This window comes from Microtus oregoni, unplaced genomic scaffold, assembly GCF_018167655.1.
Source record: "Microtus oregoni isolate MIOR12 unplaced genomic scaffold, Mior012 000000F_ref0000247, whole genome shotgun sequence".
Lineage (NCBI taxonomy): Eukaryota > Metazoa > Chordata > Mammalia > Rodentia > Cricetidae > Microtus > Microtus oregoni.
In genome coordinates, this window is record NW_024543059.1 from 52,528,996 (window position 1) to 52,551,053 (window position 22,058).

At 41.3% G+C, this 22,058-nt stretch overlaps 1 protein-coding gene across 1 annotated transcript in view; it reads right to left on the bottom strand.

Moving 5' to 3' along the window:
* The window catches only part of Lrriq3 (leucine rich repeats and IQ motif containing 3), an 85,218-nt gene that overhangs the window by 31,221 nt on the left and 31,939 nt on the right, over window positions 1-22,058 (bottom strand). The window contains exon 4 of the mRNA XM_041656177.1: window positions 18,072-18,231. Coding sequence (XP_041512111.1) covers window positions 18,072-18,231 — 160 coding nt within the window. The remainder of the gene's footprint in view (window positions 1-18,071; window positions 18,232-22,058) is intronic.

Sequence of the window (22,058 nt, forward strand, 5' to 3'; positions counted from 1 at the left end):
CTCAGTTCTGTACAAAGGCAAGGAAGAGAAAAGGTAGCAGCGCAGTTCAGACTCCTTCTTTCCCAACATCCTTCAACCTTTAATGAGATTCTGGAGTTTGAACAAAGCTTGGAATTTCCATGCTAACCTTTTCCTGAAACTTCATACTTTATCCTGGAGCAAATCTTAGCCCTTCTAGCTCTTGAATTTCCTTCACATGTCTGTGCACTTCTGGTGTCATTCTTGTAGCCTAGGTCTAGAATCATTTCTTTCTAGTCAAATGCAAACCCATTAATGGAATGAACAAGATACATTTATATTGGTCAAAATACATTTCCCTGTGGTTTCAAATACTCTGATGGTTTTTTTTAAGCTGCTAACTTTTTACTGTGATCTACAAAATCTCAGAAAAATATATCCTGTGACCATATCACCAAACTCATCTCATCTCTGGCCGTGGCTCAGTGAACCTCCTGCCACACTGGAGTTCATTCAGCCTCATATACACATTCCAAACAAAACAGGCAATTACATGGCCCAGGGCCTTGTGCAGGGCCTGTCTTTCCAGAACTGTGCATGGTCAGCCTCCTGTGCCCAGGCATTTACTACCAAGGTTCTTCTCAAAAAATCATGTCACCGTCTCATGAGAAAGTCTCCCTGCTCCCTGTCTTCATTCAACACCTCATGCCTATATCATCAGCCACCTATCACAGTGTTTGTTTGCCATATCATCAGTGACCTATCACAGTGACTGCTTAGCTGTGCTAGTATTTTCCCTGAAATCTGGTCCTTAGGAAGGACTTCACTTGCAATATTTTCTTGGATCTGTGAATGATCCTGGAACTCCAAACATACTCTACATTCTGATGGCTACGCATCACAACAGTCAACAAGCCAAGTGGGTGAAGAAGTAGAATGTCTCAAATTGCAGTAGTCCATGAAGATTCTAACAAGGAATCCGTGGAAGGAACATAAATGGAGACTTCAACCACATGGCATAAGTCCCGTGCAATCATAAAACCGCACATTTCCCAGCAATAAAACCTCAAGGCATTACTGAACACCAGGCTGCTTAACTGAGGATCAACTGAAGTTTGGCAGTTCATGAAGTACATTGGTATTTGCTTGCAAAACTAAAGCAGATAGAAGGTTATGTTTGGTGTTTCTATTTTCTTATGGAGATACAGGTTTACTATTTTGAAACACTGACAAGTGGGTCTCAGTGATGACACACATCTTCATTCTTGACCCACACTTAAATATTTTATAGCAAAACTTTCTCAGGTTCAAATTATGTGTGGGCCTTTTGGGTTGTTTTCCAACCTGTGGGGTGGTTGGGCTTCTGTTTTCACATTTTCTGCTATGGGATAAGAGATTTTTCTATTTTAATGGGATTGTAAAGTATTTAACAATGCAGTTTCATAACAAGCCACTTTATGCTGCTTTGGTACAATCAGTATTATTTCTACATCTGGAAGCATTTGCTTCATCACTATGTTTTAATGTGTGTGAAAGCAATCAGGTGTTATGGGATCACCCTAGAAAACCATAAAGAATCACAGCTGATCCATAGGTCCTTGGTATCTTATCCATTGCTTCCAGATCTCAAACTGTGAATACCAAAGTGGGCTTCCAGGAGCTTTCAAACACTCCTCAAAAGATGTGAGCTTAAGGTTACAAAACACAGGTTATTTCCTTTATTGTAATGGAAATTGTTGGCTCTGCTGTTCAGATCCACTGTCTTTTATCAGCAGAAACCATTGCACTTCTGGGAGCTTCTGTGCTGTGGTGTAGCAAGAACACGCCACTGTCCTCAGAGCTCTAAAATGTATTTGCCGTCAACTTTCAACAGTGTGTGCTGGTTCCCAGAACAAGACACAAAGAAGGGGCATTATTCCAGATATACTTTTAGGAGTTATGATTATCATTTGAAATACTAACCTTAAAGAACAGTAAGTTTAACCATTGTCTCACAACCTGTTACTACCTTATACTAGATGTCAGTATTACTTTATGTGAAAGAGTATTAAGCAAGTCAGTACTCCAAGGTAAGGAAGAGAATGAACAAAAGGTGACCTAGATAAGCACAGCAGACTTAGTACATATAGGAGGAAACATAACTCTTCTAAACAAAACCAAACTACAACAAGAACTAGTCAGTGGAAATGAGGATGCTGAATGTATTTATTGAAAATTCCCAGTTTCAGGTCATTTGGAAAGTTCACTGTAGAAATGCCATGTTTGCTCAACTTAAGCATCTTATAGTTTAAGGTCCATCATGAACCATCATGATAGACACCAAACATTCCATTACTGAGCCCTCAATTTTACCACGGAGTTCTTTGTAGTGCAGTTTTTGAACCTAGTAAGAAAAGAAACTGCAAACTTCCATGAGATTTTAGACTTTTACTTCAATATGAGAGGAAACAATGCTTAGCCTAGGCTCAGCAATGGCAATAACAAACATATACCTCATGGGTTCTATACACAGCACATTAACATACAATGACCACTCAGTGTATGCAGATAGGTTAGCAGGACACATCACAACAAGATAAGAGACAAAAAGTCTGGTCATCTCAACAGATGGAGAAAAAGCAGTCTATCAAACTCAGCAGGCTTTGTGGTGAAAAATTAACATACAAGACATAGAAAGTCCTAGCTGAGTGTGCTGAGGACACCAATAATAAATCAACATCTGGGTTTATGCAGAGTGGGAGGTGCAGTCAGATCCCTCTCTAAACTTTGGACTAAGAGAGAGGTGCCACTTTCATCACTTCAAAAACCTATAATTGTGGAAGTCCATGCTGGATAAAGCAGCATGAGACCTAAGAACTAGTGAAAAATAAACAAGGAGACAGAAGAGGTTAAGCCACTCAAGTTCTCTCCACACCACATGAGACAGAGTGCGGGGGCAACAGACATAATATATGAACCCATATGCAACCTACATGGTCAGAGGATCCCAGAGTCCTAAAAATCTTCTGAAACTCTACAGCCAAAGTATCACTTAGCCCAGTTAAAACTGTGACAGGCTTTTGAGACATACTTTTTTCTGTTTTACATTGCAGGGTTACACATGACCAATTTCTTGAAAGTATGTAAAGTTCCCTCTCATACCCCACCCACTACCAGGCTTCTGTTCCACAGACCGTTTGTCTTCCACTGCCATGTCCTCTGGCATGCACAGCCATATGTCTGAAGCTTAGGACCCACGTTAGAGAATATATGGGAAGTGCATCTTCCCGAGACTGATAGAACTTCTATCTCCAACTGCTTTCATTTTCCTGCAAACAGCAACTTTGTCATTCCATTGACTACTTTATTGTAAATAGAAACTTTTCTTTATTTGCTACTCAGCAGGTGGACTGCTAGGTAGGGTCCCCAGCTAGGCTCTTCTGGATATGAACAGTGCTGCAACAAACACAGCTGTGTTGAGATCTCTAAGGTGTTGACTTGGCATCTTTGGGTAAAGGCCCAGGAGGTACAGCTGGGTCATAGTTAGGACTAGGACTAGTTTTTTTGTTGTTGTTGTTGTTTTTGTTTTTTGGCTTGGGGAGGAATCTCCATACTGATTTCTATTTTAGAGGAAGATGTACAAAGATTCAACTATCCAACTAGTACATAAAAACAATATGACTAATAGATGAGTAAATAGAAATCAGAACATCGGTGAAATAGTATTTCACATCAGCAAAGAGGGCCGGTTTATAGAATAAAGACAGCTAGTGCTGACTGGCACATGAGAATAATGACCCTCTGCAGTTGCTGATGGGAAGATAAGTCAGTGTAAACGCTACTGAAAACCAGATGGAATGGTATCCAACAAGGTTTTCCTTCAGAGTCTAGGATAGTCTCTCTACCCTGAGTGTTTGTTGGTTAGGCTGTTTGGTTTTTGGGACACAAACTCTTTATACAGAGTAGGCTGGCTTCGAACATGTGGTCCCTGATCTCTCCTCTTCCCACGTTGGGAGTTCAGGCTGTGTAAAACCACTCAGCTTCATAGCACTGATAGCAATGATGGGGGTTCAGCACCATAGCACCGGTATTTATTAACTAGTGAATGGATTAGAAATGTGTCACAAGAACTTGGTAAGAAAAAATAGCCAAATGCCCTAATTTGTGACAAGGGTGAAAGTAAAGATAATGATGTTAGATAAGCCACGCACAGAAAGATGGGCATTCTATGACCTCACTCACTTGTCGAATGTCAAGTCTATCTCTGAGAAGCTGAGGAGAACAGTGTCTCCTGCAGCTGTGTGGAGTGGGTAGAGAAGGGGCAGTCCGTGAGGGATAAGCTGTACTTAGGCGCTGCCCTAGTGTGCTGGTGCACAGCAGCAATAATGCAGTGCACTTATTTTCCATAAAGCAGAGATACAGCTTCTTTGATAGAAGCACTGCAAAATGTATATTAACAGAAGCATCATTAATATAAATTTCAAAAAGATTTAACTACCAGTTAAAATAAATTCAATCATTTAAATCATTAAAATTTAGCAACACTTTAGTTGCTAAAATTTTGCAAAAAAAAAAAAAAACAACCAAATGGGTGTATTTTATCATTGGTCTTACAAGAAGTATATATTTTACTAATCACAGGCTGAAATGTAACAAAGAGTTAGCTGTTTCTTAGGAGTGCCTCCGGCTTCCTCAGGGGGAGAACCGACAGTTAGATGTAGAGTCTGTCTTACACACACTACAGAGAGCCAGGGAGCCAACATTAACATACGTTCTCCAAGGACACACTACTTAACATGTTTCCTGAAAAGCCACTGCTAGTGGAAAGAGGAGCTGGGGACAGACAGTTGGCATAGGGGCTTTCGTTGATAGTGCAACACATAGAAACAGACGCTGTCTTCTATCTAAAAGCAATAAAAATTTCTTCTAAGCAAGTTAGGTGAGGAATGAACCTTTTATTGATTTTGTTGTGAGAATAGTATGGCAGCTTAAGGTTCCTATTCTACGTCCTTGCAGAGCAGGGATTAATGAAGGTTCACTGCCTTCAGCTTGGGACTGGTGGCACTAGCTATCTTAGATGAAGAATAATTTCACAAGAACTTCAATGCAAGTTTCAATTTGTTAAAATATTTTGTCCTGGATGTATTATTAGGTGCGGTTCTCTTTTCCACCTCACACTTATCTTCTATGTACAGCTGACATCCCTAGTGTCCAATCAGAGACGGGCTTTCATGCTGTTATCCCGGGAGTGAGGTGCATAATTCCTTTGTACTGCTGAAGGGTGAGTACGGACATCCAGCCCACTTCAGTGAAAATTGACCCACAATTTTGTTTTATCCTGAAGAAAAATACAGTGGTAGAGTTTAAAGACGGAAACATACAATTAACCCCTTCAGATGTGACGAGAGCTAGCAAACATCGGCACATATTAACTCAGTCTGGGAGACAGTCCTCAGGGACTGCTTTCCAGAGCTCAGGAGATCTGTTCACTGTGGCTCTCACGAGGCAGCAGAAACCAACAATATGAATTTTAACACTTTAATAAGATCAAAGATATATGTGAAAGGCACTCTTAGAACCCTCGTCTTTAATTCTACTGCTGTGAAGGGTCTCACTAATGAAATGCACCTTCATTTAATAGTTAAATAATAGTTGATTACATGTGTTTATCAAACGTACAGGCTACACAGCTCTTTCAAAACAAAATCAAGAGTGTGAGGATGTATTATAAACTCAGAATATGTCCACTGGTACTTCTAAGAACACACTGATCTGTGGTTTCAAGGGGACAACCAGGCCATACTGAGCCAGATCACTGCTCTGCTGTCACAGTTCTTGCTTCTAAGCACAGGACAAAGGACTGCGATATGAAAGCTGCCTTCTGGAGTGTTTTCATTTTCTCTAACAGCCCTGGAAGGTCGATTACCCACTACATCAACCACACTTGCTGATAGCCCAACCTAAAGGGCCACCATATTGGTTTCAATTCTGATCACAGCACCACGGATCCCTTCATTGCTCAGCTTCAGAAAAACCTCCTGATTTCTAGGAGGCCAGGACAGGCCAGAACACTGCTCTAATCCACATTGCTTGTGTTTTTGTTACATCACAATCTTATTGATCTTTGTTCAGTGTCATCCTTCATTTCTCTTGTTCATTATCAGTATCTCAGTGATCAGGATAGTAGGATAGCATTCTCACAGTAGCATGCTGGATTAATACTTTTAGAAAATACACTGAATGTCTTTGAGTCATGAAGTATACCCCAAAATCTTATGAATAGAGTTTGGATTATATTTCTTTTTTAAATATAACCATTTTAATTGACTCAGTAAGTATTTAATTGACTCAGTATTATACAAATGTAAAAATAATATATTTGTATATATTATATGCATGTATATATACATACATATCTACATATAACTAATATAATCAACATAAAAGAGGCTATCAATTTGAAAGTGGGGAGCCATGGGAAAAGTCTGAGGAAGGGCAACTGGGAGGGGCTGAAGGGAGGAAAAGGAGAAGAGAAGTAATATAATTCTATTCCAACCATAACATTTAAAAATAAAAAAATAAATTTTGTAATTTTTATTATATTGTTTTAATGTTTCCTACAGATACATTACTGTACTAGGCAACTGGGTGGCCAAAAGAGTCACATCATAAACCCCAAACACACTGTGGCTTAAACACATAAAGCTATTCATTTAAAAAGTGTCTTTGAATGAGGTAGGTTATTAATAAATGTAACAGACACATATATAGTATGAATCTAAACAAAACTCCTGTTAAACCAGACACACCCACTTCTCCTAGAAATACAGAATTTTATTGAAGAGAGCAAGTCTTTTCTTTGGGATCACATGAAGCACAGAAGGAATCGGGGAAGGAGGTACAATCCAGGAGTTTTCGGTCTGACCCTCACAGAGAAGCTAAAGGAAAGGGCATATTGGCACTGGCTGTGGAGTTGATAGAATAATTTAAGATGAAGAAGCAGTTTAGTGTCTATTTAAGACTATGGTGTTTGACAATCATTCTTTAAGATGAAAAAAAGCACCCCTTCTGAGACATTAAACATGAGGTATACCATGAAAAAGAGTGGTCTCAGTAAATGAACAATTGATGTTTAGGGGATAAGGTCAAATGTCAATTATAAAAATCTTGATTCTAATACTAAATCCACTTACCATGTGTGGTATAATGCCTCTCATAAGGGAAACAGGGATGGCAGGAATATGTTGTTCCTACAGACGGGGGACTTATCTCAGTTGACAGAGAGTTTGTCCAGTAAGTGTGGAGTCTTGAGCTCAATTTCCAGCACCACCTAGACTGAGCCAAGAGGTATGTGTCTGTAATCCCAGCACTAGGGAAGTGGAAGGAAGGAGGATCTGAAATTCAAGGTCATCTTTGGCTGCACAGCAAGCCTGAGGCAAGCCAAAAGCCTTTGGCAAAAGATCTTGTCCCCAGTTATCAACAATAAAATGAAACAGATCATAATGAATGAATGGATTAATGGAAGAATTCTTCATCACAATGCTCCCGGTGGGGGTACCGAGCTTCCCACACCCCTACTCTTTCCCTGAAATCACAATACAATAAAGTGAGAGTCCTAACATGTGTAGGCTATGAGACAGTCTAAATAACAAATGTGACTCCCTAATTAAAAGTGTTTTAAGAGTCATCATGCACACAGCTGCACTGTGGTACTGAAATAGAGACAGGCAGCCCTACTGCCCAATGACCATTCAAATTCCCTCATGATAGGCAACCTTTCCACTAGTGATCCTATGAAACTTGCTTCTACCTTCTGCCTCACAAGCATCTTGTAATAGGACACTTCCCCTCCAAGTCACATTTGCCAAGCTCACCCTAACCTCCACGTCTCTGTCCTTCATTTGTTTCAGCAAAGATGCCTTATTTCTGACCTTGAAGTTCCCAGTTGACCACATAATGCTGCCATTTTCTCTGTGTTAAGCTATTTCCTAATTTAAAGAACAATTTTTAAGGAAAAAGTATCCACTATTGGGTTTCCAAGACTACACAGATGTAGAAAAGACACTGATGACGGAGTATAGAACTTGAAGTTTCTAGAAGGTTTTAGAAGTGATCACGATTGTTATGCTAGTTTTGTGGATGTGCACGTGAATCCAGAGGGAGTACATGGTGTGTAGAGGACAACTTTGTAGAGCTGGGTTCCTCTGGTCACCGTCAAGTGTGTTCCTGATACACAACCCAGGCTAACAACCTGTACCAAAACCCTTACCTAAGGAGCCATTTTTCTGGCCCAGAACTGGAAGTTTTAAATGAAATTTGAAATTTTATTAGTTGTATAATATACATATACATATGCCATTATTAACATTTACAGCTATAAACTTACGTCAGCACACAGACACACAAAAATCCTTAAATCATGTGGGGAAAAAAAGCTGTTTTAAAATAAAGCCATTATACTTGCTGTGCCTTGTAACCCATCAGTGGTAAAAAAAAAAAAAGCATTTCTATGAATAGAAAAGTACCATTTGCCTCTAGGATTAGATAGCCTTTCTATTTGTCAAGTATCAGTAACTTTCTGTAAGATATATTTTTATCCTCCCATGAATCTGAGAATTGCAAATTTTTCAAGAACAATTTTTAGAAGAAAGTAAAACAGCACATGTGTGGTTTTGTACGGTAACTTCTGAACTTGAGAATACTGCTATGCAACATTTGAATTATAGAAGACAAGATGGCTCAGTGGGTTAGAACACTTGCCACAGAACCCGCATCCTGAGCTAGCTCCATCCCCACAAAGCATTAACAAGTAAGGGGCAACAAACTTTACGAAGTTGCTCTCTGTTCGACACACACACACATTCACAAACACACATATACACATATGCACAACCACACACATGCGCACACACATACATAAGTAAACACGTAACATCCTACACAAAATACAAAACACCTTTTAAAAATAAAAGTGCATTTGAAGTTTAAATAGGAGACACTGATGAGTCTATACAGCTAAAGACCCTTAGTTGTTGGTATTCTTCTTTAGTAGGGTATTTTTAATAAAATTTTGAAATGTCAAAGTTCTTACACAGATGGACATATGCCTCAAATGGATATTATCTGCAATTTAGGAATAAATCCCCATGTATTATGACATGAATTCTGACAAGAGCCCAACATAGCAATGGGTGGAACAGTGAATTTTTTTTTAAAGAAATGATTCCTGATAGTTGGACATCTACATATAAAATAATAAATTCAAATTTTTATTTCACACCATATAAAATGAGAAATTCACAGCTTCAGTCCTGGCTCCGCAACTAGGCGTTAAAGCCCTCCCTGTCAGATAAGAGCTGAGTGTGAGAACAGAAGCATCAATGGCAGCAGGAGACTGCCAAACCAACACTGTAGTCTGAGGGTTGGAATCCAGGCGGATGAGCCGACTCATCTTAACATCACCCTGCACTTCCACTTTGGACCTCTCCTAACCAAGGAATGGAATGGGGTGAGGAAGGGAAGGCTCCCAGCCTAAGCTGTGAGCTGGTGCACAGCTCCCAAGAGGGAGGACAGACTTCTCAGCATCCTGAAGCTTCAAGACCAGTGGGTGCTATGGGTACAGCCCAGGTCATACCCAGCTTTCCCATGCTGGTCCACAATACACTGTGAGAGGTCATCCACTGCTCAGTGCACTTATCAGCAACCCCGTCATGGCCAACAACAGTGCTCATTCAACAGGAGCTAGACGAGCTCCCCTTCTCAGCCATGGACTTGGGACTGTGGTTTCTGGTGCTAAGGCCTCAGACTGCTTTTCCTGGCACCAGTAAGAGGACTGACTGCCCATGCTCTTCATCCTCACGGCAACGAGGTCACTAACCCCCAAGACTCCCTCCCAGCAAAGAGCACACTGCAGCAGTGCTCCTCCCGCACCGCAGCAGCGCTCCTCCAGCACCGCAGCAGCTCTCCTCCCACTGTGACAGTCAAGGCCATCTCCACTAGAGAAAATTCTACACAGACCTCCATGTAGACACAGTCAAAGCAAGCATTTACAGATAATAAATCATTCACATTTATTTTAAGACAATTCAACTTGTTTTAATTCAATTTTACCATTTATTAAAGATTAGATTAAGTTTACATATTAATGAGGTGGGTGTGCTTATTTATTTTTACATAAACAATTAAATCCTGGCTGAATATTAGTTTTATCAGGGCTCAGATGTTTTCCAGAGTTGATTGATATTTTGATTTTATAGTTGTCAATCCTAATGAAGCTGCTTCACATAAATAGAGTATAAAATACCAAAAGTCTACCTAAGGGGTCATTTCAGTCACTGTTAGAAATTCTGTATGTACTAATTAATTCTAAGTCAAAATTCATTTAATGTGAGTTGACCACTTGAATTTTATAAACACATTGTTAACAGACAGGAGCTACCAGAGATACCACAGATGCATTATGTGCGTTATTTTGAATTACTTTGTGACATTACATACTCTCTCACCATTTCCAAGGGTTTTGTGCCTCATGTACCATGTTCAGATATGAATCCCAGTTCCCAGTTTGAGAATCTGAACTCTACATAGCCTAGAGCTAGGCTTGCCTCTTGGCTGGAGCTCAAGGAACATGGATATCGAGTCTACAATTTCACAATCACTATGTTCAATTTTGCAGGCCCAAGAAAGGGCTCTTACTTGTGCACTCCTCCTTAAATAAGGATATTACTGACATATATTGAGATGTTACTCCAACAAGCTCAGAAACACCTAGAAAATATTTCCTCTGTAGTCCATGGATTCTGGGCTCAAGCCCCCTGCTCCTAATTGTACTTTTTGACTAGGACCTGGGCAGATGTGATGGGGTTACTGAACCTTGGTGAAAGTGGGTCATACTATACAAGCCATAGCATCAACTGTAATCATTTTATGCAACATAGGTTCTCCTTGAGTTTCAAATCAAAGCTCTACAGTGACCCACTCCCCAGACTGAAGCAAGCCTGTAAGTGTCTGCTCATCCTTTAGGACCTGGGAAAGGACTCATATCCTATAAATCAGAAGCATCGTCCCTCACATACCAGATCAGGGCACATTCCATGTTTACTCTGACATGTAAAGACCATGACTACCAATGTTACCATGTTAGAGTCGCCTGTACTTGACATAATAAAGATAGGGAGATTGTCTCTATATTCCATGCTGTTCTTCCTCATGTTGAAATTAGGGCTTGACTCTGTGGAACATGAAGTAACATGGATATAAAAGTGTATGCCCTTCTTAAAGTCATTCAACTCCCTTCATGAACTGCTTCCCTTTAGACATCACTGAAGACAAAGTTGGTCAAAGATAGTAACTCACACACAATCTTAATTCAATTCGGTGAGGTATAACAGAATGAAAACAATATTATAGAATGATAATTCAGATATAAATGAGAGATAAAAAGCATAAAATAACTAATAAGGAGTGGTAGAAATTAAATCCTAATGGGGAAAAGGTGCACCAGAGAACCTTCAGAAAACTCCAGAGCAAACAAAAGAGGTTATATACAGATGGGCCTTATGAATTAATTTAGATGAAAGGGAAAATGTCCAAGGGAGAGACAGGACTGCATTATGTAAATACATGTGCATTAGGGGAAGGGCAGAAAGTGAAGACAGGAGGAAAGTTCTGGGGACAAAATGAAATCAGAACTGAAACCTCAGTTAATGTGGGATGTCCTTCAGTGTATGTGCTGCTTTAATTAGTTGATTAATAAAGCTGTTTTGGCCAATTGCTTAGCAGCATAAAGCCAGGCAGGAAAATCAGACAGAGATATATAGAGAGAATAGGTGAAATCAAATAAACGCCATGTGGCCACTGAAGGAGAAAGATGACAGAATATTACTGGTAAACCACGGCCTCATGGCAATATATGACTAGTAGAAGTGGGTTAATTTAAGATGTAAGAGTTATCTAGGAACACAGCTGAGCCATTGTCCAAACAGTGTTGTAATTAATATATTCAGGTGTCCCAGTCTACATCAGATATCTCCAGAAGGATGTCACATCCACCCAATAACTGTATTTAGATTCCATTAAACAGATCTTTAATAGAATAGTTTAAAACCAAAATGTCATAAGTTTAAGTTTACACAATTTTTCACAGACATTGAAAAAACAATACTCAATTTCATATGGAAAAACAAAAAACAAGGATAGCTAAAACAATATTGTACAATGCAGGAACTTCCAGAGGTAATACCTTCCCTGATTTAAGCTGTACTATAGAGCTATAATAATGAAAACAGCTTGGTAGTGGCATAAAAACACATAGGAGGATCAATGGATTTGCATCAAAGACTGTGATGTAAATTCACAGACCTATTAACACCCGATTTTTGAAAAATAAGTCAAAATTACACAATGGAAAAAAGAAAGGATTTTCAACAAATGACGCTGACATAACAGAATGTTGGCATGTAGAAGAATGCAAACAGACACAACGCTAAAGTCTAAGTGGCTCAACCACCTCAATATAAATCCGCCACACTGAACCCCATCGAAGAGTAGGAAGTAGCCTTGAATGAATTGGTACAGGAGACAACTTCCTGAATAGAACAACAGTAGCACAGGCACTGAGATCCACGACTAATAAGTGGGACCTCATGAAACTGAAAAACTTTAGTAAGGCAAAGGACACTGACAATAAGACAAAAATGGCAACCTAGAGAATGGGAAATGATCTTCACCAACCCCACATCAGACAGAGGTCGATTTCCAAAATATATAAAGAACTCAAAAAACTAGACATCAACAACCCAGATAATCCAGTTGAAAAATGGGGCACATATCTAAACAGAATTCTCAAAAGATGGTTATCAAATGTTTGTGATTCTTAAAGAGATGTTCAACATTCATAGCCATCAGGGAAATGCATGGGAGGCCTGCTCCTTTTTGAATAGAAACAGAGGAGTGGATGGGGGGAGGGAGCAGCGGGGAGGCAGGGGCAGGGGGAAGAAGGGGCAGGGGGAGGCAGGGGCAGGGGGAGGCAGGGGCAGCGGGGAGGCAGGGGCAGAGGGAGGCAGGGGCAGAGGGAGGCAGGGGCAGCGGGGGAGGGGCAGGGGCAGCGGGGAGGCAGGGGCAGCGGGGGGGGGGGGGGCAGTGGGGAGGCAGGGGCAGGGGGAGGCAGGGGCAGAGGGAGGCAGGGGCAGCGGGGGAGGGGCAGGGGCAGCGGGGAGGCAGGGGCGGGGGGGGGCAGGGGCAGAGGGAGGCAGGGGCAGGGGGAGGCAGGGGCAGGGGGAGGCAGGGGCAGGGGGAGGCAGGGGCAGGGGGAGGCAGGGGCAGAGGGAGGCAGGGGCAGAGGGAGGCAGGGGCAGCGGGGAGGCAGGGGCAGAGGGAGGCAGGGGCAGAGGGAGGCAGGGGCAGCGGGGGAGGGGCAGGGGCAGCGGGGAGGCAGGGGCAGGGGGAGGCAGGGGCAGAGGGAGGCAGGGGCAGCGGGGAGGCAGGGGCAGAGGGAGGCAGGGGCAGCGGGGAGGCAGGGGCAGAGGGAGGCAGGGGCAGCGGGAGGCAGGGGCAGCGGGAAGCAGGCAGTGCCAACAGCAGGAGAGCAAGGACAGAAAGCTGCAGCTGTGATGAGACTAAATGAAAGAAATGAGAAGAGAAAAAAGAGGGAATACTCACAGCATAACCTAAGTGGGAGAGGATTTGATGCCACAGAGCAGAGATCCATCATTGTCCTGACACTGACACCTCAGAGGCAAGCACAGACAGTAATGCAACTTCATTTATGACTACAGAGATTTAAAAAACCCTAAAACTAGTAAACACAAAAGACTACTTCATTCAAACGGAACTGAAATCGAACTCGGCTTACTTCAGCAATGCAAACACAGTACAAGTTCCAGAATGTTCCAAGCTTTAATCCAGTGTGTAAACATATTTATGAATGATTCCTGTAGTCCCTGAGCAGCACATGGTGGTATTTAGACAGCACCTGCTCTCTATGTAAACCAGCAAATCTGTAAGAAGGTTTTATTAGTGTGGGGAGTGTGGGGAGAAAGCATATATATCACATTCAAGGAGGGGAACACTGGAATATTATCAGTATGGTCAGAGAGACAGAAGACACCTATATAATATTATGCCTGAATGTCTAACATTAAATTTTATATTAAAATAATGAAAAATTTAAAACTATGATTTGGGAAAAAGAAGATAAAGGATCCTTGCCTAATGTATACTTGAAGAACTAATAAAATCAACTTAAAATAATTTAAAATCACTAAGTATGAAAAAGAAAATCAAAACATACACTTTATAAAAACTCTAATTTGTAATCATAATTCAAAATATTTGCAAAACTCCAAAAACAAAACTATTTTAGTATATTCCTAGTGAAAGAATTAACTCAATGATGACCAAATATGAACACACCCCACATATTAGGATGTTCTGAGCAGTTCCCTATGTCTGAAGTGTGACACAGGCCTGTGACCTCAATGTCACTGTGAGACAAAGAAAGGAAACTGTGGGGAACAGATTCAGTGCATATCATACCACAAGAATAAGAATCATTCTTTCGTTCCCATTTATCTGAATTTGACACATGTAAAAATAGTTAGGACAATAACAACCAATAAATGAGCTCTCAGATGCACAAAATTACACACCCTCATCTGCCTGGCAGCCACCATGTTCTACATGGCACCAAGGATTCCACCTTCACAGCATTTGATGTAATCTGTCCATAAGCGGGGCGAGGTAGTACTCCCGCTTTCATAGGCCAAGGGACAAATAATCGTTATTGTAATAGTAGGTAGAGAACTGCATCTCACCAAGAGAATATCCAGAAAGCAAGTGGACCTTTATAAACATGGTGGATCCTGTTCTTCACCCGGCTAATGAACTAGGGCAGTAGCGGCATCATGTTATCCACAGTTATGCATGATAACTAGAGACAGTGGAGACACCGTGATTGATGTTCCACTTTTCATGCTCCCAGTCTGAGGCGGGACCTTGAGTCTCATACGCACAGAAGAGAGATGAGCTGCACCTAGACCCTCCACCCCGTGAGAGACACAGGAGCCTCTTGCCGTTACATGCTGACTCACTGGTGTCTTCCTTTCCATTCAACAAACAATGAACCATGTTAAGCATGTTTTCAGGCAGGAGGGGTGCGTGTAAAAGAGGAGAGCAAATGTTACCCTCATCTCTGCTAATCTGCCCCCTTTCATTCAATGAGTGTGGTTTCCTTTTACATTATATCACTCCTGAAATTCCTACTTCTGAAAGCATTAAGAGACCATGTCCACTCATCGTAAGAAAGGAGTGATTATCTAGTAATCAAATTTACTTACTTTACTGTCAGTTTACAAGGCCGAAGCCTCCAAGAGGAACTGTTGTGTAGCTGTTAAATCCTGTGTGTAATTTTTCTCAGTAACTTCTGAGAAAAACAAAATTGACTGTGCCAAAGGATATTTTAAATAGTTTTACAAACATGCCCCCCAAATCCTGACATTAGTACCCAAATTTCCCTCAAATCTTTCAGCATGGTATCAGAGTCTCCTTAAACCTGTGTGCAGCTCATCACTGCTCAATCTGCAGCCCAGCCACACCCTCAGCAATGTCAGGGATAGGGACCAAACTGTCCCATCCTAACTTCATCAGACCCAGACTCTCAGGGTTTGTTTTATTGCTGCTGTTGTTGTTGCTTTTTCTTTCTGCAGTTGCTGACAGTCTAGTAAGGGACTTCCCTCATGACTCCTAAATTTCTATTTCTTGGGTCATGACTGTCTCTTCCAGAAAATCTGGATGCTAACTTCATATTTCTTTCTGAACGTTATCTGACTTCCTCCTTCTATCTCGTTCCAGTCTTTGTGTTACCAAAGACAGGAGAAATTTTAAATAATTTGGTCATGACTTTTACATCCCAGGCAGGACCATATTTGGACATTTGTTGCTTGACTGAATTATTGAATTCTGAGTGCATTCTGCTTAACCCATCCTACTGCTTTACAGGCAGAATCTACAGAAATTCACTCCCTGTATCAGGTGTCTGCTCTGTCACTCCTTTCCTTACTCTCTGACCTGTTTTCACTTCTTATACCTTAGATCCTGATTTGTCTCAGGTTTCCTCTGAGGAAACTTTTATTACTGAATTCCTAATAAGCCAAACTCCAAGACAAAACGAACTGGATAGGAAGTGGTACAGTAAAGTATTAAAGCTTATGGAGAATTCCATTTTGGCCAGAAAAAGGTTGAAGACCAATTTGCATAGAATGAATAATTCCTCAAAAAGTGAAACTGACAAGAATAGTTACAACTATTTTAAGAAACAAACATGAACACAGCTTGTAGGCTGGTTTGTGAATGGTGATTATAAACAGTGGCAGGACATGAGACAGGATTCATGAACTATGAAGGAATGGGCCTTCCATGTCATTAACAGTGATGGCTAACAAACTATTAGTCATACAGAAGAGATTTAAAGCACTCTGTATTTTAGCAAAAATGTTGTAATATTCAAGATGCTTGCAAGACCAATGTTATATTCTCTGAAACTTCACAGATATTAAATGATCTTTAAATAATGGATGCTATTCTAATTCTTCGCCATGTGATAGTGACTTGTGCTAAGTTCATATGTGCATTTCCCCACATCCTGACTGTTTATCAGCATAGAGTAAGCAGGTTGTCAGCTTACAACACCAAGAGAGAGCCTCTGGACAAAGCAGATGCCACTCACATGATGGCCTGTGTTTTGTTGTTGTTGTTTTGTCCTGCCTGTGAGCTCTAAGTTTATGGCATGCCCTGTCCCTGGAACAAATTCACATAGGGAACAGTGGCTTCTGAGGAGGAAATGGTGATAGGGTTAAGGTGGGGTACACTTGCCTTTAAAACAGTCTTTGTAGCCCAGCCACTGCCATCAGATTTGAGGAGTGGACAGGAGTCACAGCCTCTGTTTCCCAGTGGGGATGCTCTTCCCATTATGCTCAGGGCACTCAGGCTGTTCACAAGAGAGATAGGTCCACAGGTACTTTGACCACAAGCACAGAACTTTGGAGGTTGTCAAAGGCAATCCCAGTTGATTTTACTATACTGCTGAATTGTCACCTCTAACATTACCGTACACACAACCAAAACAAAATCCCCAAAATAATGGAGGCAGAAGTCATGTGTCAGAGTACCTGGGTCCAAAGACGACTATAAAGACACCTATCCCTTGGGGAATAAATTATGATCCAGAAGCAAAAGAATTAGCGCAGTGTCGAGAATATCATAGACATTCAACAAGATCGAGTTTCTTTCTCTTTCCAGTTCTTTTCTCAAAACAATTTCTGACTTGATGGAGGAAGGTCATTGGCTAATAAAGGCACTGCCCTGGCCCATTTTATTGGTTAGAGGATAGGTGGGAGGAGAAAACAGGACAGAACACTGGGAGGAAGAGGAAGTGAGCTCAGAGACTCCACAGCTCTCTCGGGAGCAGACGCCTCAGAGAGAGACGCCATGCTCCTGGCTCCTGGGCAGACGCACGCTATGAAGCTCCGACCCAGGATGGACTAGGCTAGAATCTTCCCGGTAAGACCGGTTCTCACAGATTATTAGAGATGGGTTGATCGGGATGTGAGAATTAGCCTGTAAGGGCTAGAGCTAAAGGGCCAAGCAGTGCTTAAAAGAATACAGTGTCTGTGTAATTATTTTGGGGCATAAGCTAGCCGAGCAGGCGGCCGGGGTTCTGGGAACGCAACCCCGCTGCCCCCACTACTTCACTGACTTGTCAAAAAGTAGTGGATAGATGTTAAACTGTACATAAAACTAAAATTACCAAATCCTTAATAAGCTAAATATAAATATGATTTTTCATTTCAAAACTAAGTGGTTTCATGTGACTCTTACTACTCACAACAATTAAACAAGGGTCATGCGTAGGCAGACACTGTCATGGTTATGGAAAGGTTGGGGGAGCTACTAAGGCAATGTGCAATACTGTTCTTAGCATCACGTGACTTTTCTGACACCAACAGATTCTGAACCAGAATATTAGCGACATAATGAAGATTACTTAAGTGAAACTGAAGATATTTTATTAATATTACATAGACCACAACCCTAGTATTATAAATGATAAGCATGTCAACATAACTAATTATACTTACTTGTTTCCACTGTGCAACCTTCCCTTTTGTATTAGATTCAGGCTTGAAAAGGAAGATATCCTCCAAGAATTTGTCTTCATGTCTTCCATCTACGCAGGTCCATTTTGTTTCAAGTACCTTAATAATTTTCTGCGGAGGCATTTTACGTGTAAAATATGGTCTGAATATAAGGGAGGAGAAAACAACTATTAATTTTTTCTTACTGAAAAAGTGAAACTACTTATGATCTAACTGTATCTTAGCACTCATGATGATGAGTCCAGTGAATCATTTGTCTTTACCTTATTGCTATTTATGAAGCAAGGCATGCCACCAACATTCATACGTTCATTATATGCTCAGTAAGCTGCAAAATGGCTGCACAACACACCTAAAAATTGTCCAGTCCTTTATCCCACTCTGTGCCTTACATGAGAGTGCAAGGGCTGGCAGGACTGGGTTGGCACTGGGAAGCAAGGGATGAGTGGCAGGTCTTGTCTCCACTCTAGGGAAGTGACTTTCACTGCAGCATGGGAGTTTCTGGGCATAAGTTTCTATCTGTCCTAATTGTGAATACAGAGGAAGTACACAGAGCAATGATATCCTTAGAACTTAAGGCAAAAAAGAATAGGGACATGTCTGCTAGCCACACTTATAAGCAAAAGTCGAGGTAAGTTGCACTTACTTTTTAATCCTATTATATTATTTAGTGGAATATCATCTCACAAACACTGTTTATAAACTAGCATCACACTTAAGGATACTGGATACTTTCTCCTCTAAGAGCAGAAGTAACGGCCGATGTATCCTCTCTCACCTAACCTTTTCAACACTGTGCTAGAATTCCCATTTGATCCTTTACAATCATCATAAGGAAAAGGTAGGCCAGCCCTGCCTTTGATTACAGAGTGAAGTGGTCAGTATTAGTGAAGAGGTGCCAGCAATGCCAGCAAAGAGTGGAAAGACACTGATGCACGTATACCTCCCAGCACAGCAACACAGGACTGGAGGGAAAGTGTGTTACTGTAAATGGAGGTGGAAGAGATTAGAGCAAGGGCAGCCAGCTTTATCTACTAACAATCTCCGAAAGCATACCAAGTGAACTAAGCCAATCTCATGCACACAAAACCCATCTTATGCGACAGAAAAAAGATCATCTGTTAAAATGATAAGCCAATTCGAAAATGGATCCTTAGCAATATCAGAAATAAAGCAATCCAAACAACGCGGCGTTCCTACATAATTAACCACCTCTATTTATTCCTCCATCCTCAATCTTCTTACCTACCAATGCACTAGTATATGGTGTAGTAAGACAATAAAACCTTTCCCGTTCACAGTTGCAGTGCACCTCTCTGGAGCAGCAGCTCAGCTTCCCAAAGCTGTTCCTTTTGCTCCCCTTGCATACAGCACACGGGGAAAGGAGTGCATGAAAGCAAACAGAGCGCAGTAATCACGTGAGCAGGCTAGGCAGATGGATGCACTCTTCCCTTAGGCTTCACTTCCAAGGGCAACCAGTGATGCAGCCAGATGAACATGTTTATCCACAAGAGAAATTCTGAAGTTATCTCTCATGATCATTCAGTTGTCAAACGTAAATGAAAGCATGGATTTTCATGGGAAAGGAACTGTTCTGCATATGCCCCAATAAATTATGCATAAACAAACCATTAACTATATTACCATGGCTCAGCACTTGAGAAATGGAGGAAAGCGTTTTGTCCAGAGCAAGTGTCAGGCCAATGGACCAGGCAGACGACTGGTGCAGCAATGCCACACTTGGGCTGATCCAAGACATAAAGCAAGCCACTGAGTTTGAAAATAATCCTAGAGCTCTGAGAAGAAGTCACGCTGGGTTGGTGACTTCTGGAACAGAAATACAAAGTACTGTGAGAGAGACCCCACAACTAGTAAAAGCTGAAAGGAAAAGAGCTCCAAGAATTCTCAAAAAGTTCAGGGCAAAAGCACAAGCATTTACTCAAGAAATTCCAAGTGTCCAGTGGAAGGATAGGTGTCACCCAGGCCACTACCTGCATACTCTACCCAGCCCAGATCCACGGGAAATAAGTGCAGCCGCCAACAATGCGATCCTTTACTGGACAGTCTCCTTACACTCACTAACAATAGTGTTTCTTCTGCTTCCTTGTTTTAAACATGGTTTCTACATATGAAAGGAAACATTTCTTTCTGGTTCATTCTTATTTCTCTCAAATGATGATTTCAAATTCTACCATTTCTTGGAAATTACATAATGTTATTTCTCTTTGTGACCTAATACAACTTCATTGTGAATATATTCTGTTTTCTTCATCCAATCTGTTGGTAGATTCCTCACTAATGCATTATTTTGGCTATTTTGACTAGGGACATGATAAATATGGATGGGCAGGTATCTATGCACATCACTGGGACGAGGACTTGGGGTCGTGTGAGTCTAAGAAAGTCTCTTACTCTTTCCATTGTGCCGACCATGTACACTTCACTAACTAACAGAATCTCGTGTCCGCCTGTGTGTGGAAACTTTGGTCGCCATCTTTTGAAGACAGCAGCTACCTGTTTTGAGAGGAAAACTCAGTGCTGGTTTCATCGTATCCTCTGATGGGTGAAGAACTTGAAGGCATTTTCACGTGTTTTTAGTCACTTGTGCCCCTTTGAGAACTGCCTGGTCCATTCATCGACGTATTTACTCGCTGGGTTTTAGGGGGGTTGAGAGCAGGTTTGCGCTGTTTGTTTGTTTTAGTTATTTGTGTACTCTAGATACTAACCATCTGGGAGATACATAACTGGCAATTTTTTCTTTTTCTCATTCTGTAATCTCTCTCGTCATTGTGTTTACCATTTCCTCTATTTGGAGTATTTTATTGTTGGTGGAGGTTTTTGATTTGTTTTGTTTTTGAATCTCATGAAATCCTATATGGAAATGTTTGCTTTATTTCTGGGGTCACCGGAGGCCTATTTAGAAAGTCCCTGCCTGCCTCTGCCTCTCAAAGTGTTATTTCCTGTCAAACCATATATTGATCCATATTACACAACAAAAGCAACTCATCCTTGAATATACCATGGTCTTCCTCTGTTAGTAACGCTTGGTGGTTTTGTTTTGAGACTCAGTTCCTATCTTTCCTAAAGTGGTAGTTTGGAAAAAAAAAATGGCCCCCAAAGGAAGTGGCAGTTTTAGGAGGTCTGGCTTTGTTGGAGTAGGTGTGGCCTTTGTGGAGGAAGTGTGTCACTCTGGGGTTACGCTCTGAAGTTTATGACTGTCAATCAGCCTCCTGTTGCCTCCAAGCTGTGGACTCACTCTCAGCTATTCCTCCAGCACCTTACCTGTCTGCATGCCGCCATACTCCCTGCCATGATGAAAATGGACTCAGCCTCTGAAACTGCAAGTGAGCCACCCAATTAAACGTATCCTTCAAAAGGGTTGCTGTGGTAATGGTGTCTCTTCAAAGCAAAAGAAACCCTAACCAAGACACCTAACAACCCCTATGTAGCCGTGGCATGGGCTTCTCAGATCTCCTTGTGGAGCTCACTGAGAGATGCACAGCTGGCTGACATCCCAACTTTGTTTCCTTGGAACTTCCTTGTTCCGCAAGGCTTTTTCTAGCCATTGGCCAAGCACATGGAAGACAATGTTGACAGCCCATTTCTGTCTGATGCAGGATACCTGCATTGTACAACCTTGTGCAAGGATTCTCAGATAACCTGGTCAAACATTCTTCAGTTAGATTGCTGCCTGAGACTCTTCCTATCCTATCCTGTTTTCTCTGTCCTTTTACAGGTAGGTATCAGGTTCATAAACTTACTGCCACTTTGTGTGTGAAATGCATTTCTCTAGTACTTGTTTGAAAAGCTTATCTCATGTGTCTACCCTTAAAAGAAAAACCATAAAATGAGTGCATTGTAAGTGTTCATTTTCACTTCTTTTTTTTCTGATTCCTAACTACTTACATATCCTAACTACCATTAACTTTTGGATTATGGCTGTTAGTTTGCAAACTCATATTGTGACAT